Below are 18,780 nucleotides of genomic sequence, written 5' to 3'. Positions count from 1 at the left end.
TAACAATTCAGGCTTGCATTTCAAAGCTCTATTCATTTATATGTCTTCCTAACCAGTTTTTTAAAGTTTGGCCCTGGGTCAGGTCAGTCTGTGAGTTAATTAACTCTTTCTGGCCTTGTCACCTTTCAATGAGATATTATATTACACTCATAACATCACATAAGCTTGCTGTGTATTACAGTGCAGAAGCTGCACCATTGTATAATAGTCCCTGGGTACTGGACTTTCTGTTCCAGGTATATAATGCTTCCACTGAAGTCAACGGGAGGATTTTTCCCATTGAATTCAGAGGCAGCAAAATCTGACTCTTACACAATAACATCCATATCATTGAAGAATTATTGGGTTAAATCATGTGGTTGGTTAAACAGGCAGCCGAGGGGAGCTGGATCCTAAAGATATGTTTCTTGTGACTATACCCCAGCATCCTCCAGGAAGCCATTCCTGGTCTTATGGCGCTCCAGGTTGGCAGCATAGCAAAGTCCCAATTTTGCCTTTGTTTAACCGGAAGGAATAAACCTGGAAGCAGCCCAGCCACACAGCAGCTGAGCTGCTGACAGGGGCTAGAGAATTCTTGCCACACTCTCATGGAAATGTATTCGCTTAGACACCATCTAGGTGCCTGCTCTTGTGAGAAGCCACCCAGGTACCATGGTGATTAGCATTGTATAAATGTCTAGATAAGCCGATAGTTTATAGGTCTTAACTGTGACTCCAGAGTTAAGGTTGGGGTAATTTTTTCACTTCAAGTAGGGGAATTTAGGCTTCTTGTTTAACAAAAGACATAGTGGGTCTCTCCCCAGTTTACAGCATATAATCTATGAGCAAAGAATTTGCTGAGGATTTGTTTCAGTTCAATCTGTATTTTAGTCATTTAAAAAAGTCTCCTCTGAGATTTTTTTTAATTGCTTTTTATTTTAATCTCATCTTTTTTGCACCCTTCTAGTTAACAAATGGCTTATTACTAAACCTTCAAGCTTCCCATAAATGTAAATCTCATTGACTGATCTGTGAATAATAGGCATATTTGAAAAAAAATTTTAATGATAGGACATAAACAATCGTAATTACTGACAAGCCAAGTACAACTGATCAGGTCATTTGCAAGTAGTGACATTGTGACGTCAAAGGTACTCAACCAATCATCAGTAGTCCTCTTGCATTAATTTGCACACTGCAGTCCAATTGGCTGAATTGAGTATGGGGGGCAGAGGCTGTACAGATGCCAAGAGTTTTCATTGGTCCATTACTTGATTGTCTGTGTGCAGACAGAAAGCACAATGGATTGATGGGAGAGCTATGGAGATAATGTAGCATATTATGACATGCTTAATGTTACATACCCATCTTGTTAGTTCCCCTTCAGAATGAATGTTTAGACTCCAAATAAGTGGCCTAATTTTCAAAGGGTGCTGAGAGCACAGCTGTTCCCATTGTCTGCAAGAGGTTCTTTGGAGCACTCAGTACCTTTTGAAAATCAGCCTTGTTTATTTAAATGCCTACCCAATGACTTAGGGTCCTAATTTTAGGTACTCGGTTTTGAAAATTGCAGTCTGAGTTTATTTTTATAGTCAGTATGGTGGTCAAGTGGCATTGAGGAGGGATTTGAATGAGGAAAGTGAGGTTGTATGGCATAAATATAAAATCTATTGTGAAAAGGACATCTGTTCCTGGAAGAGAAGTGATTCTCTCTTCCATTAAGAGAGAAGTTTCCTCTTTGTCTGCAACTTTGTATGACAAATTTCAGTCCCGAGACCATTTGTATCCTGCAGTTTTACAGCTCTAAAAACAGAGCTAATAATGCAAAGCACAACAGACTCTTAACTACAGAGACAGCACCAAGAGCTGCTGCAATTTTTCTTAGCTTGGCTAAGTGTGTGAAGATTTATTTTTTAATTACACTCACTATTTGGACGGCAGATTTTAGGTAATTCATGAAAAAATGTTATAAGCTTGGGAATAGTTTCTTGCTGTTTAATGTAAAATTGTTTTTTTAATTGCTTGTGTGGCTTGCCAGGGCAAAATTCAGTGAATTTAGCCACAGTCAAACAGCCTGCACTTTACTTCGGAGATGTCCAGTCTTTAGTGAAGAAATAGGCTGGAAGGTTTTCCGACAGCGTTGTGTAAGGATGATTCCTGCCCACCACCATTTTTACAAAACAATAAAGGGGCTCGCTCATTCATTTTTAAAGTGAGCTGCAACTTTATATAAACAGAATAACTTGCAGTCTTTGTTCCATTTATAAATGACTGGTTGTTTATTCTTTTTATTGGCGTAATCCCATTTGGGCATCAAGGCCCCACCACGCTAGGGATTGTACACACATCATCAAAAAGACTGACTTGTGCCCCAGAGAATTTAGTCTGAAGCCTCAATCTTGCAGATAGTTACATGGACATGTCTGGGTTTGTACAGCGCCTAGCACAATAGGATTCTGGCCCAGAGCTGGGATTCCCAGGTGCTATGGTAATACAAGTAATTGAACTGCTTACCTGAGTAACCTTAGGCATCTGCTTAAATGCCTGCAGGATTCTATTCTTAACACTGCAATAACTTGTCTTGATTGTATCCTATTTTAACAGCAATCAGATTCCCTTTCTGTGAATTGCCAAGTGCCTCTACCAGGGCCAGCAAAGCCTCATGTATTTACTGACGCTTATATCCATGCAGCCTCATTAAGGCTTTCTTCTTCTTGTTTCTTTTTAGTGAATTTACTGGACTCCCGCACAGTCATGGGGGATCTGGGATGGATAGCCTACCCGAAAAATGGGGTAAGTCTCAGACGTTTGCTTTCTCAAGCCGAGAGCAGCACTAATAGTTTCCATTTTGAAGGTAGATTTCTGTGTTGAAAATTCCCCTGAGGGAATTGTTGGCAATAGAAGAGGAAAAAACCAAAACAAAACAACAAGCTGCGACTGGAAAAAATGGAGCTGCGGGGTGAGGAATAGATTTATTTCTGCAGCATTGCCAGCCCCACATGTTCAAAAATCATGAGTCAGACCCCCCACCCCAAATCATGACATTTTAAAAAAGTGATAAACTCTGAGTTCTTTTTCCTTCTGTTTTTTGAGCCATTAGGATGCACTTGGGTCATGTTTACATGCTTTTCTCTGCAATTATGGAGGGCTAGAAACTTACTCTTTGTTTTAAATGAAAGCTGAGGGTCTCACATGACTCCAGGAGCTGGCACTTCAAGAAACCAAACTCTAAATCATCGTGTGATAAAATCCCAAGCGTTGGCAATACTGTAATGTCTTTATTTATATTTGGTCTTATTCTGCAGCTTGTGAGTAGCGATAGTGAAAACAATGGGCTCACCATGAGAGTGAGGAATGCAAGTAAGGGTTTTTTTTGTGATTCTAAGAGACCCATCATCCCCGAGGGTTGTTCTTTGTTGTGGTTTTGGCTTGTATGGATGGGGTTGATACTGCGACTGCACAGAGAATTTTGATGAAACAATGGGGGCTTAATCCTGCAAGGGGCTGAGCATTTCTGTGAGTTGCTGGGAATCCCCAGCTCCCACACCCGTCGCTGAGCGGGACTGACTGGAGCTCAGCATGCTGCAGGACCGGGTCTTGAGTCAGGAGAGGGTTCCGAAATACCATACCTGGAGTTGTAGACAGTCAGCAGCTGTAAATGACTGCAGTGCCATCTTGGAACCTAATTTTGATTGACTACTGATTGTCATGCAAATGACAATTATATATATATATATATATATATATATATATATATGGAAACAGAGACCTGGATCGAAAATGCATCCGATGAAGTGAGCTGTAGCTCACGAAAGCTTATGCTCTAATAAATTTGTTAGTCTCTAAGGTGCCACAAGTGCTCCTTTTCTTTTTGCGAATACAGACTAACACGGCTGCTACTCTGAAACCTGTCACTTGAAGATAGACAGATGAAAAGTGCTATATTTGAGCTAGGTATTATTATTACATGTGCGGGCATCTTAACGATCACATGCCAGCAGAACAACATATGGAGTTAAGATCAGCTGTGAAGGTCTGAGTGGAGAATGTCCCCCTAACTAGAAGATTTTTTAGGTACTGGATGAAATATTATTTTCTATGGTGCCAACCTTTTCTAGTATTTTTTTCCCCAGCATAAGAAAGCAATATTGTATTTTCAGCAATATAAACCACTATTACAGACATGAGTGCAGAAATCATAGGCGCCTAAATGTCCAATAGATTTGTATGTGCATGTGCAGACAAAGCAGGGAAGACGCTAACTGTTCTAAGTATAGGCCTCAACTTTCTTTTTCCATTACCCAGAGAAGCTTTATGTATTTACAGATTTACTTTCCAACTACCACCCTGGGTTTAAAATCATAAGCTAGACCCATGAATACCAAATCAACTTGTAATTGAGTCAGTAGAGAAGGATTTGTTTCTTAAATTAACTTGCCCAAATCAATAAAAAGTGAAGCAGGCAGTCAGAATTGGTTTTTGAATTGCCAGAAGTCCCTAAATTTCCTTCGTTTTCATGGGGCTTCATAAAAATTCATGATGTCCAATTAGCCCAATTGTCTGTTTGGCCTAATATATTGGCAGTATTTTTCAAGTGGCAAGAAGTATCTTTCTGATCTACCCCCACAACCCATTTATCACCTCTACAATCAGCAAAGCTCCAACCCTCTTGTATGTATTATGTAGTATTTCTTCTAAAGATCAGCCTGGTGTAAATATTTAAAATAACTCTCAGCTTGGCATACAGATTTAGAAGTGGGGAGCTTTATTTTTAAAATAAGATCCGAGAAAGGTGGGCTATTCCTCGGGAAACCGTTTCCCACGACAAAGGTAAATGACTGCAGTGTCATCTTGGAATCTAATTTTGATTGGCTACTGATTGTAATGCAAAGGTTCAGGGAATGGACACATACAAATCTCTGCAGGAAGCAAAGGAGAAACCTTCCCGCATGCAACACTTCCTGTCAGTGAGAACAGTGTCTGGATATAGTATATGTACTGGAATAACCCCTTTGCATCATATTTATCCTCCTATCTAATACTATCCTTCAGTTTCTATTCACTTCAAGTATTTTATGGCTACATTTATTATACCACTGTTGCAGAGATACCACAGTTACTATTATGATAATATATCCTCTTTAAACTCCTGCTTTCAGTAACTCATGCAGTGTTGCCAATTCTCATGATTTCATCATGAGTCTCGTGAACTTTAGTATTTTGTTAAAGCTACAGCTGTTAGAATGAAGAGATTGCACGAAAATCTCATCTTTCCTAAAAAAGTAAGCTTCTAGTCCTCATGCTTGCGTAGGAAAGCTTGGAAATGTTAAGTAAATGCACCCTAAAAGCCAGCTCAGATACCAGAAGGCAAATAAAAATAGGAACCAAATGTATTGGTTTTTTTAAAAAAACAAAACCTCATGATATTTAAGCTGATTTCATGATTTTGGGGCTGAACGTGATTTTTATGAACTCTTATGATTTTCTGGACAGCATTAGACTCAGATTGAAATTCTCAACGCTTGTCTTCAGTACAAAGATGAAAAATTTTAGGGTGGTTTAGCAAAATATTGTGTAACCATTATTAAGTTATCCTGAGAATGACAAATGGTAAATTTTCATGTTTGAAATCAATTGGGTTCCATGGGGTGGTCAGTATGGGCAATCATTTTGTCTACATCTTATTACAGACGCTCCATGGGTTACGCAAGACCTGATTTACGCACATTCGCACTTACGGAAAAAGTTCCATAATCCAGAAACAGAAAGATTGCGTAAATCCAGGGGTGTCTGTATTGCAAACGATGCTAACTTATTATTTATATTGTGGTAGCATCTTCAGTTTTGCTAATCTGTTTCCAGATATACAGGAAGAAAATTCCTGCTTGGCCTTAATTCAGTCTGCTCCTGGTCTCATTGACACCAGTGAAATGCAGAGCAGTGGCATTGGAGAAAACCACTCCACCTGCATGCAGCTTGAGAAATGAAATCTATGAAGGTGGAGGGCCAATCTAATCCAACCTGGAGCCAGGTCTCAGGGCTGTGCATGCCCTTCCCACAGCTATGTCTCCAGATACAAATAAGCCATTTTTGGCATTTCTTAATTCATTACAGTGGGTCAGACACACAGCTGGTGTCAATCAATAGAACTTCATTGAAGCTATGCCAAATTACCCCAGCTCAGGTTCTGGCCCATTGACTTTGTGGTTCTTGGGGAAAACACTATAGAGTTGTCTGTAGTTGTCTGTTGTCTTAGAGTTGTCTGTCCAATTTAGGTACTTACCTATGATAGCCAGACACAGAAGCCAAAAACTGGACTGTCTTGGTTAAACCTGGATGGGTAGCAACCCAGTCTGGCCCACATCACTGGGGCACTTGGCAATCATAGATGGATTTTATTCTCTGAACACCCTGGAAAGTAAGGAAGTTTTATCTTCATTTTACAGATGAGAAATGAGGCCCAGAGTAGATTAAGTGACGTACTCAAGGCTGCATAGACAGTCTGTGGCAGAGCTGGGAATTGGACCCACATCTCCAGATTCATAATCCAGTGCCTATCTCCTGGACTGTCCTTCCTGCTATGTATGGTGCTATATTCTCCCCCTGGCTTTCCTGCTCTGCTCCTGGCTCTTGGTAGCTTTGCTCTCCCTCTGTCCACTGTCCCTGGAGCCCCCTCCCCGGCAGAGTGCAGGGCCTGTGTGGAGCATTTCCTGTTCTTGTGTCTGTTAAAATCCTCACAAAGTTGTGGAGGGGGAAAGCACAGGAAGTGCCACCTGCCACCTGCTGAACTCTGGATCCCAGGGGGCCATGCGCAGAGTACGGGGTAAAGCATTGATGATGCCTCAGGTGCCCCTTTATGCAGCACCTGGGCAAGGTTTTTATCCTGTCGTCACCAGTGGCCAAGGGGACAGGTTTGCCTCTCAGATGCTGTAAATGGGGTTTCACTTCGCTGAAGTCAATGGAATTACCCTAGATTCACCTGAGAGCAGAATTATGCACATAGTTGTGCTCACGAGCTAAAAGACCTCCAGATAAGCAAAAAAAACCCCTAACGTCTGTGGTTGGGCTTTCTTTATTAAAAATGGGGCATGTCTAGCATGCTTGCACTTTATACCCCTCCTGGCGCATTTCCTAGGGTACTTTGTAGATTTCAATGAAGCGAGCCACATTAGAAATTTATGTAGATGTGGCTGTGACAATGATTAAGCCTGACATGCAGTAACTGCACTTGCTTTTACTAAACAGTCCCTTTTATCACATATAAAACTCACAGAAATCGAAACAATGGGAAATGGTGTAAGAGAAATATTTATACCAGATCTAGACAGGATTTCTAAACTAAGCAGCCTTATTTCCTCTTTTCTTTTTATTTCCTAGAGAGGGGCAGAATCTGGGTAGGAGACACCCTGCAAGGCTCTTAGGTCTGGGTACACCCCACCCAGAACCCCCTGCAGACACATGCTTTACATCTTGTTTGATTTGGCCCTGCAGAAATGCATGTGCTTGTAATTACATCCGGCTAATTGCAACAATTGCCTTTTAAAATAAACACTCCAGTTTAGTTGGCTCTATTTGTTCAGCAATTATGTCTGATATTTTTGTTTCGATAGTAACAATAAGTAGGGTTCTTGTTTTTAGAACTTTCCCTCATGTGGGTTTTTTTAAAACTTCCTTGCAAACACCTCTTAGGACTTTTTTTTCCCCCCAAATTAGAGCATGACACACCTGCTGTATTTTTGTATAACCAGTCTTTTTTGTTCCCTGTTGATTTCTCTGAACTTCCTGCAGCATACAGCAGGAAACCCTCTATGGTCCTTTGAGACATGGCTGTTTGCTGGGGCTCACTGCACAGCTACATGTTCTGGGTTTTTTTAAGCTCAGAGAGGAAAACAAACATGCACTAAGGAACCTTGTCTTGTGGAGATGTTGAGGATACTGGGTTTGCTCATAATTATATATTCATTGCAGCAGACACTGAAGAGTTGACTAATTAATTACATTTGTACCGAAAGAGAGAAAACAGTTGCCCCTGCTGATGAAAGCAAATCAGGGCAAAAAGCATATGCCATTGGGGAAATTTAGCAGAGTTGACCTTGCAGATATCTGTTGTTTGGGTGCGGGGGAGTGCTTGGTTTTTGATGAGCAGTGTTTCTGGTTCATTCTTCTGAGAGAGCTCCCCTTATGTGTGTGTCTTTTGAAGTTAAAAATAACTAAGGGTTAGATTAGTCAGCATGGTTCATGAATATATTATGCATCCGACGAAATGAGCTGTAGCTCACGAAAGCTTATGCTCAAATAAATTTGTTAGTCTCTAAGGTGCCACAAGTACTCCTTTTCTTTTTGCGAATATATTAGAGTTGGTCTCTCTTCTTCTGAGTGTAGCCTGAGATGTTGCTTTGAAATCCCTGCACTGTTGACTGATTTTGGGGTAGAAATAATAATAATAATTAATAATTTTTTTAAAAGGAGGGATGGAAGAACAAGGCAGATTTGGCACCGTTGAGCCATGTCATGTAGCTTTGATTGTAACTGGCATATTTAGGGCACCATAGTTGGAAACCTGTGTTGTTTCCAGTGAATGCGGCTGTTCAGTTGTGAACAATGTTGAAGGCAGAACAGAAAGAGACACTAAAGAGATGAGGCTAGAATTCATACTAGCAGTGGGGAGCCTAATAAAGATGAAAATAATACTGAAGTAGGTTAAAAATGTACATTAGCAGTTCTCCGCCCTTAATTTGGCTAGGAATGCCAAAAGAATTATGATACAAGGAGAACAAATATGATAAGTTGTACACATCTTTGGAGGAAAATTGAGGCAATCTGAAGCAACATTTTAATAATTTAAAAGGAATATTTTAAGGGACGATGTCAAGTTTAATAGGGACAAAATATGACCTACCATTTTCACAAGATTACATGTTGTATCCTTTGGGAACTGTAGCCCTGATTTTTTACATACTTACTCGCTTAACTTTACACACTTGATTGGTTCCATTGACGTCAGCTGGGCTACCCATATGTGGTAAGTTAGATTCGTATATCAGTAAAAAGAAAAGGAGTACTTGTGGCACCTTAGAGACTAACAAATTTATTTGAGCATAAGCTTTCGTGAGCTACAGCTCACTTCATCGGATGCATCCAATGAAGTGAGCTGTAGCTCATGGAACTTATGCTCAAATAAATTGGTTAGTCTCTAAGGTGCCACAAGTACTCCTTTTCTTTTTGCGAATACAGACTAACATGGCTGCTACTCTGAAACCTGTCGTATATAAGTGTTTCCAGCATTGGGTCCTGGTGCCATACTTAGAGATGAAAGAGATCGTATAGCCAACTTCTGTCATCCCATTCTCTTGCCTAAAGGCCATGGTCCCATGGTAGCATAATTTTCTTTTGGGCATCACCTTTTTTAAGGGACCAGTGTGGTTGGTTTACACACGTCCAGCACTATCTTTTAACAACAAAGTTTGCAATCTTGTATTACATGATAACGATGACAAACATTAATCACATGTTTGTTATGCGACACCATTGTAACCATTTAAATAAATGGCTGGGCCCATTGTGTGTGTGTATGTGTGTTTGTATGTGTTTCTCTCTCTCTTTCTCTCTCTGTGTATATGTGTGTATGTATATGTGTGTGTGTGTGTGTATGTTTATAAGCTTTCTTTGGCAAGGTAACAAGCCTTGTGGATGGGGGGAAGTGGTAGATGTGGTATATCTTGACTTTAGTAAGGCTTTTGATACTGTCTGACATGACTGTCTCATAAACAAACTAGGGAAATACAACCTGTTCCCAGAGAGTAGTTATCAGTGGTTCGCAGTCAAGCTGGAAGGGCATATTGAGTGAGGTCCCTCAGGAATCAGTTCTGGGCCCGATTCTGTTCAATACCTTCATCAATTATTTAGATAATGGCATAGAGAGTACTTTTATAAAGTTTTCTGATGATACCGAGGATTGCAAGTGCTTTGGAGAATAGGATTAAAATTCAAAATGATCTGGACAAACTGGAGAAAAGGTCTGAAATAAATAGGATGAAATTCAATAAGGACCAATGCAAATACTCCACTTAGGAAGGAACAACTAGTTGCACACATACAAAATGGGAAATGGCTGCCTAGAAAGGAGTACTGTGGAAAGGGATCTTGTAACATTGTTGCAAAAAAGCAAACATGATTCTGGGATGTATTAGCAGGAGTGTTGTAAGCATGATGCAAGAAATAATTCTTCCGTTTTACTCTGCATTGATACAGCCTCAGCTGGAGTATTGTGTCCAGTTCTGGCTGCCACATTTCAGGCAGGATGTGAACAAATTGGAAAAAGTCCAGAGAAGAGCAACAAATATGATTAAAGATCTAGCAAACATGACCTATGAGGGAAGATTGAAAAAAATTAGGTTTGTTTCATCTGGAGAAGAGAAGACTGAGAGAGGGCATGTATTCAAATACATAAAAGGTTGTTACAAGGAGGAGAGAGAAAAAATGTTCTTCTTAACTTCTGAGAATAGGACAAGAAGCAATGGGCTTAAATTGCAGCAAGGAAGTTTAGATTGAACATTAGGAAAAATGTCCTAACTGTCAGAATAGTTAAGCACTGGAATAAATTGCCTAGGGAAATGGTGGAATCTCCATCATTGGAGATTTTTAAGAGCAGGTTGGACAAACACCTGTCAGGGATGGTCTAGATAATACTTAGTCCTGCCATGAGTACAGGGGACTGGACTAGATGGCCTCTCGAGGTCCCTTCCCGTCCTACGATTCTATGATATACCAGTGTACGTCAGAGTAACTGTATGAAGTCTACAGCTGCAGAGGTATAAGTGAGATCAGAATCAGTGTGTTGTTATAGGCTGAATCTTTGCCCCACCTAAATACACAAGCCTTGTGTGAGATGTCCCCCCTACAAACTTATTTATTCTGAGTTTGTTCAAAAAGCTACTTTCTGCTCATTAGAAATCCCTCCTCAAGACCAATTTCTTCTGTGATGCTTACAAGAAATTAGCCCACCTTAGACTTTTATTTAATTTCTATTTGCCATTGTTTAAAACATAATAATTTCTGCATCATGCTACAGAGTACTCCTTACTATGTAGCTTTATAATGTTATTGAAGACCTTCCTCTCTAGCTCCTTCTTTCCATCTGGTTATCACAACTAATTTCATGCTGCCTGAAATTAGGCCCCGATCCTTCCCCATGCTCGGGGACCCCTGAAGCTGTATGGCATCGTTAAAATCAGTGGGCCATCGCTCAAGCAGAACAGCTTGTAGGGTGATGCCTTAGGCCTTGATCTTGCCTAGGCTTATGGGCGTGCACTGTGGTCCTGATCCAAAGCCCGTTGAAGTAACTGAAAAGGCTTCCATGTTTTCAGTGGACATTGGATCTCGTCAGTGAATAGCTGAGTTCAATGGGACTGTTCACAATGTGTAAAGTTAAGCAGATGTGTGAGTCCCTGTAGATTTGGTCCTTAGTCTGTTGGCAGGTTGGGGCAAGGATCGTAACTTGTTAACTGTGTATGAAGTGCCGAGCATGCTCTGAGGTGCTATAAAATAAATTACTCTTAATAGTAACGTGAAAATAAATCTTTTTCTTTTCTAGCCTTATATATTAATTTCTTGAGCTGATATCACAGAAGAACTTGATGCATCTCAGTAAGTGTAGTTGTCAGAATTAGGTTCCTCTGTATGGGCACATTGAATAAACAATCTCATATCATGCTGAAACTCGTTCCTTTTTCTCCCAAATTCAGAATTAAAATTCAGGAATCAAAGGGCTTTGAATAATTTTATCTTGGAAGAGCGTTGTGTTCTCTTTGTCTCCTGCACAACTTCAGGCATTTTTGAATCTAATGTTTTTTAGTAATGCCATTCTCCAAATATATACAGTTAGTGCGATCCTGAATCATATTAAATCTTGCTGGATTAAGCACCACATGAGAAAATGCAGGTCTTGAATTAGAGTTTATAGCTTTTGTTGCTCAATTTAAAGCATGTACCCAACTCTTCACATACCGGGCATTCCACGTAACGTGTATATCACTTACCCACATAATCCATTTATATGGCCAAGAAACGCATAGTCCTGGTCTTGCTCCATTAGCTTGCATGTGTTTTTGCTTTGGATACCTGCATTGTGGCTAACAACTAATTCAAGATTGCAGTAACTTTGCTTATTTTTATAATGGAGGAAATTAGTGGTGGTTTTTTTGTTTTGTTTTGTTTTTGGTGACTAGTTCTGAAAGGCTCTGATCCAAAGCCCACTGAAGTCAATCAGAGTCCTTCCACTGACTTCACTGAGCTTTGGATCAAGACCAAAAAACAGCTGGGCTATTTTTTTGCTCAAATTTAAAACCCTGACCACTACAGGCAGGGATAAACCCTGTAAAGTTCAGTCTGGAAGGTCAAAGTTCTGGAATATTATAAACTTTTGAAAAAAGGTGTTAGAATAGAAACCATGAGAGGTGGGATTTTCTGAAGCTCTAATCATTAGCCTAATGCTGCTCCCCTTCAAGTCAGTGGGAGCTAGGGTGACCAGATAGCAAGTGTGAAAACTTGGGACGGGGGTGGGGGGTAATAGGAAAGTCCCAAATATCGAGACTGTCCCTATCTGGTCACTCTGGTGGGAGCAGAGTTAGCTCAATGCTGCATGTTTCTGAACCCCCTTTCCCACATGTAAGAGGAGTGAGCCCTTTGAGAGATGTTTTCAGTTGACCGTCTTTGAATAACTGCAAATTCCAGCTATGTGACTGATCAGGCAGGGGATGTCCCGGTCATTAAGTATCTAAGTGTGCCTCTAATAAACTTTCTGCTTCAGCTTCATATTGATATTCAAATTCAGCGATTTAAGTAATGATTTTAATCACCAAGTGGAAAGCCTTGATTTAAATCATTTATTTTAATCAACTTTTCTATTTGTACTTCAGTTATTTCCTAAAGAAAGATGGAGTCTCACTGGTTGATATAACCATTAAAACTTGTTGATTTGCAACTAAATAGAAGCTTTAGACTAGATTTGATACATATTTTTGCTACCTATATACATTTATTTAAGCAATTATATACCTTAATAGTTTCATTTTCTTATTAATTGTACATTTTATTATGTTAGAAAGTAGTCAAAATATTTCTTATTTATGAAATAACTTTTTGCTCATTTGCATCAAGATGCATTGGATGATAACTGGAATTGAAACAACCATAAAAGTTTTGGATACATAAACTTCTCTTATCAAAACATGTTTCACATTTACAACTATATTATAATAAGTTTAGGCTTTGCCATATTTTGTCATAAATTCAGATTTCATTTTAAACAGATTCATTTTTAAAAAGAAAAACTTATTATAAACATACTATAATTTTAAATAACAAAATTAAAATAACTCCAATTCAAATAAAAAACTGAAAACTGAAGGTTTTTGTTTCAAATGCTGAAATCCAATAATCTGTTGGGTTTCGGGTTTCTTTCAATGAAAACTCAAATAGCTTAGTTGAAAACACTTATTTCCCTCCCCAAAATTTTGTTTGCAACAAAACCTCATTTTTGATTGAAAAAAAACCCTGATGGCTCAGCTCTATTATCTAGTGTATGGCCTCCGTCTTCCACTGGGACAAAAAGTTATAGTGGTACGAGATTATTGTTTCTTATTACCATTCAAGATATAGAAACAGTCTGACATGAAGTACAAGTAACCCAAGGGATAAAAATAGCCACTTTTGGTGGTCCTATGAGTTTGTTTATTTCAAAGCACCCACCACGGCGATAGGCTCCCATCACTTCCAATGCCACAAAGAAAATTGTTACGGCTACTAACTAGTATTTAGATGGATCCACATTTGCACAGAGAGGTATGGCAGTAGCAACATTAGTGACACCACTGCTGTCAATCATCTCTGCTTGTACTGCTGTGCCATCACATGCTGAGATGCCTTTGTGATTTATTGTAAGCCTCCCATGGGCTGTATGGTGAATATAAAAGCATTAAAGAGCACCATGGGGATCAGGCTGCTGCTGCAGCTTACTTTGCCCTGTCAGGTAACAGTGTGCTTTAAAAAAAACTCCTGCTGCAGACCTGGAAGAGTTATAAGCATTTGCTGGAAGAGAGACTACCGACTTTCCTATGTATAATTAAGTTTGAAATTACTCTTCTATTTTTATTTAAAATACAAATACATTTAAGTGGACATGTCCCCTGTGGCTGAGCTCAAGGTTAGATTGAGAAGTGAATGAGAGCTAGAGATATGAGAGAGCGTTCTTTTTTCAATCTGGCGAAGTTCATAGCTGCCTTTTTGCCAGTGTTACCCCAGTTACGTAGGAGCTATGGGGAAGTTTTGCTACAGATTGATGCTGAATTTTGTGGGTACATGTGCTGGCAGGTATTGGAAAAATGGAGTAAGGAAGCTGTGTCTCCTTTGTGTCTTTCCATGCCTATGGCGGAGCAAGGCAAATCCGCGTAGGTACTGCTTTCGGACGTGTGCTTACTATAAATAACTGCTTTCCTGCAGTCTCAAAGACAAGGCTTTAACAAACGAAATACTTTGGGACATGTTTATTTATTTATTTTTTTAAAAACGCGTGTGTAAGGGCCTGGTGTAAATAAATGGCAAGACTCCCATTTGCCTTGAAGGAGAGCAGGGTTGAGCCTTTGGCTTGTAACAGAGATCTTGATCTGAAGCCCATCAGTACTGATGGTCTGTCTTCTGTTGCCATTAATGGGCCCCGGGTGAGCCCCTCAGTGCATTGCCATGTGGAATACCCCGGTGGTGTTTGGCAAGAGCTGGGGATGATGAGTGATACCCATTCCACAGAACAGGATCTCTGTTGCTATGATTTGTCATATGTGGCATGCTGGTCTGTATTGATACATGAATTAGTATAGTTGTGGCAGCTACTCCTGCTGTCCAGGGAGAGCAACTGCTACCTAAGGATTCAAGCCTACTCTCATTGCATGAATGAATGGCTGTTCTGCCTCGGCCTTTGGATCAAGCCCTAAAAGTGAGGGGTGAGAATTCGGGGGTTGGGGGGAAATACCATCATGTCACCTGACTTGCCATAATCTAATTTTTCACTGCTTAAGGGTCCAATCCTTCAAATGCTTGAGCATGTCGGTAGCATTACTTAAGTGAGTAGCCTGAATGAACTCAATGGGACTGCTCACCTGGATTCAGTTACTCATGAGTGCATCTGCAGGATCGGGCCAAAAAGATAGTGAAATCCTTAAGCCTTACCTTTGTTGTCTGACTGTTAAGTGGGGTGATAGAGGGTTCTGGAGCTTTTGTTCTCCTGGAACTGAGTTTCTTTGTTTAGTCTGTGTCTCATTCTCAGGCTGTGAGCCAACTCTTCATTCTGTGATGGCAACTTCCTCCCATGCTGGGCATGGTTCTCTCTCCTTTTCTGAGGCCCCTTGTGGCGTGTGCTTGTAGACAGTAGTTTGGGGTGCTAATTACATGACACTAACATGTCTACACTACTGCTGCAGGTATAATTTCCAGCTCGAGGAGACATACCTGCAAGAGCTCTGATCAAGCTAGCATGTGAAAAATAGCAGTGTAGCCACTGCATTGTGAGACAAGAGATACGTGCTTGGGGTAGTTAGCTGCTTGCAACCTGCAGCTAAGCTGCTATTTTGGCCACACTTTCTCAATCAGAGCTAGTGCGGGTATCTCTCCTCCAATTAGAAATTACATTTCCAGCTCCAGTGGAGACATGCCCTGACTCTGTTACATCCGAGTCGCTCCTGACTTCTCCTCGCCTGATGTGTGAACATTTCAAGATCATTCTGGAAGTGGGGCCATCAGTTCAGTAACTTGCTTCCTTGCCAGGGGGCTAGCAGAATGGTCCCTGGAGACAGAGCACTTGGTCTGTTTGCTCCGATATGGAATTATTAGTCTCCACTTAATCACAGCAAAAATTCAGTCCTGGGTGTTTTGTTTAATATACACATTGTTGTTCAATTTTATTTCATTAGCTTTATTTTCTTGAAGAGCGGAAACCATGCACACTTCAGGTTTCAAACCTCCAAGCTGTTTATGGTTGGCCAGCTGTCAAAGCTCATTGCAAGATGTATAATTTTAAGTGTTGTTATGAATTGTAGGGCGTGCACTGCCTATTCTAGCTGATTATAACATGCAAATGTATAATAACCCAGTAAATCATAGCCAGTGCTATGATTACAAATCATTACAATAATGCAAGATTAGTCAGTTTATGTCCCAAATCCTTCTAGACTGTACAATTAAAGTCATAGCCACAAGTATAATCCGGTGAGATAAAGTCACTTCATTACCAAACCTTCTCCTGGTTTACTGTTTGCTTTATTCTGATGCCAGATTGAAAAACTGAATGTGTTTGTGCAATTAACCTTAATGGTGGCAGATCTGCTTTTTGTCTCTCCACTAATTCTGGCGTGTATTTTACATCTTAAAAAATATGGATTATAGTTAAGATAATAATCAGGCAAAGCCCTGATGATTTCAATCCCGGCAGCAGGAAAATCAATACAAATGATTTTTAAGGAAAGTATAAGGAAGCATAATTAGTCATCGGTGCCCATCAAAAAAAATGTATTGTCAGGTGATTTAAAAAAAACAACGTGCAATTTTCTGTACATAATACTAATGTGGTAGGATACGTGACTGGACAGATCAATGCCTTCATGAGAGAGAGGGAGGAGGTATAATTCGGGCTAGGCAAACTACTCCAGATAAATCAAGACCAACCCTCTTCACTCCAGACTCCACCTGATCCCAGACTAAACCTTTTCAGGCTTGGAAATACTTGAGTAATCCCCATCCCCATGGCCTCCTTGTATTTTTCACTGTTGCATAACTCTGGACTTCCTAGTCCCATGTGAGAACAGAAGCCAGAGATCCAAAGCAGTGTGAGAAGAGTTATTCCCCTGTAAGGTCCAGCTTAGGCTGGGTGATAATAGGGGTGTGAGTGCATCTCACAAACATCCAGAATGGGATAATCCAAGTTGCCTAGGGGATTTGGATAAAACAAGGTGGGTGAGGGAATATCTGTTGGTCAGAGAGACAAGCTATCTTACACAGAGCTCTTCTTCAGAGCTGGGAAACGTACTCAGAGAATCACAGCTAAATACATATCCCAAGACTGACACAGCTACAACCATACTGCATACAATAGGGGATTTGGATGTCCAATTCCTGTTAACTTTAATGGGATTTGAGCAACCAAATCCATGAGGTAGGATGGAAAGCTCACAGCTCCTAGTTTACAAGGCCATGTGACAATCTGCCAATAACAGCTTCTGGTGTTTCAGCCACCTTGGGACAAATATAAATCAAAGTTTCCACCTGCCATACATATACATTTATTTAAGAATGTTTTGTTTACTCGGAACACAGGGAATAATTTCGTATTCTCTGGGTATGCTCGTATTTATTTGTGTTGATATGACATTTTCAATTATTTTTAGAGAATGCTAGGACCCCAGCTAAGTGTATGTGTTTTAAACCAGAGAAGCTATGCAGCTCTTAAAGAATTTGTTTATGATGCTGAATATATAAAGGCTGTAAAAGGCCAGCACTGTCCAGAGTACTGAAGAGAGACCAAGTTCTCCAGTGTCTGACAAGTATAAATGGCCCTAGCTGATGTTCAATTGACAAAGCAAAATACTCTTTGCATGACCTCGGCATTCACCCTGTTTTACTGTCAGCTAGACCAGTTCTAACAGCTGACTGGAACTCTGTACTCCAGCAGGAAACAGTAACTGATTCCAGAAAATCTGGAACACACATGTTACAGAAAAACAGCCTTTTCTTAAGAGAAGAAACCTGCAGTGTTATCATAAGAATTGGCAACACTTTTTGGACTCCACTAAAATCGTCCAGCTTAAAAAATAAAAAAAATCAAATTTGCTGGCCTTGGTTTTGCCAATGTAGAACTCTCTTTCTGTATCCTATAGTATATTTTCTTTATACAGAGAGCAGTGCGAGTGATGGCCCTATGCCACACCCTCCTTTTGTCTTAAAGAGTAGACCAAGAATAAATTATAAGACACTTTCTGTTTACATATTGTTTGAAAACTTCACTGCTACAACAATCCTTATGCTAGGCTGCTATTGGCGGGGGAACTGTTGTGTTTTGTTATTTTTATTTATTGTAGTACCTATGAGAGTTGAGTAGTGATCAGTATCCTAGCGTTTCAGGTGCAGTACAGACAGAACATCAGACAGCCCTTGCCCCAACAAGCTAACAATGTAAACAGACAAGACAGGAAAAGGAAGTGAGTGTGATTACACCTATTTTGTAGATGGGGAACTAAGACACGGCCATGGGAATTGACTTACCGAGATCACACAGGGAATCTGTGGCAAAGCCCAGGAATTAAACCTTAATCTTCCGAGACCTGGTTTCAGTCCCATAAACACAAGATTGTCCTCCCTACACTCTTCTCTCTGAGTTCTATTTTTAATCTTTTGAAATTACTTTCTTGTTCTTTGCTTTTATCTGTTCTTCAAAACCAAAAGCAACATTCCTACTAATAGAGAAAGGAGTCTGATTCAGTCACTGCTGGCACATTTCCTTCCACTGTAGCACAGTCCTCCCCTGCCAGGTGTACATCTTTAAATTTCTAAGCACCTCACTATTTCGTTGCTCTAATTGTGTTTTTTTCCCCTTCATTATGAATGAATCAAGAAAAGTGTAATCAAAATAATAATAATAAAGAGGAAACTCAGCAACTCCACACTGTTTAAAATTGTTAATTAAAAATCATTGTTAATTAAAAATCAACATTCTTGATGTGCTGTTTCATTTTGAATTATAATTCTATGTTCCTACTT

General features: G+C 40.0%; 1 protein-coding gene across 13 annotated transcripts in view; it reads left to right on the top strand.

Moving 5' to 3' along the window:
- Positions 1-18,780, top strand: part of EPHA5 (EPH receptor A5) — a 400,471-nt gene that overhangs the window by 21,274 nt on the left and 360,417 nt on the right. For all 13 annotated transcript variants that reach the window (XM_043513198.1, XM_043513202.1, XM_043513200.1 and 10 more), the window contains exon 2: positions 2,708-2,772. In XM_043513198.1, the coding sequence (XP_043369133.1) occupies positions 2,708-2,772 (65 nt within the window). The remainder of the gene's footprint in view (positions 1-2,707; positions 2,773-18,780) is intronic.

This window comes from Dermochelys coriacea, chromosome 4 (assembly GCF_009764565.3).
Source record: "Dermochelys coriacea isolate rDerCor1 chromosome 4, rDerCor1.pri.v4, whole genome shotgun sequence".
NCBI classification, from domain to species: Eukaryota; Metazoa; Chordata; order Testudines; family Dermochelyidae; genus Dermochelys; species Dermochelys coriacea.
This window is presented reverse-complemented; position numbering and strand designations above follow the sequence as displayed.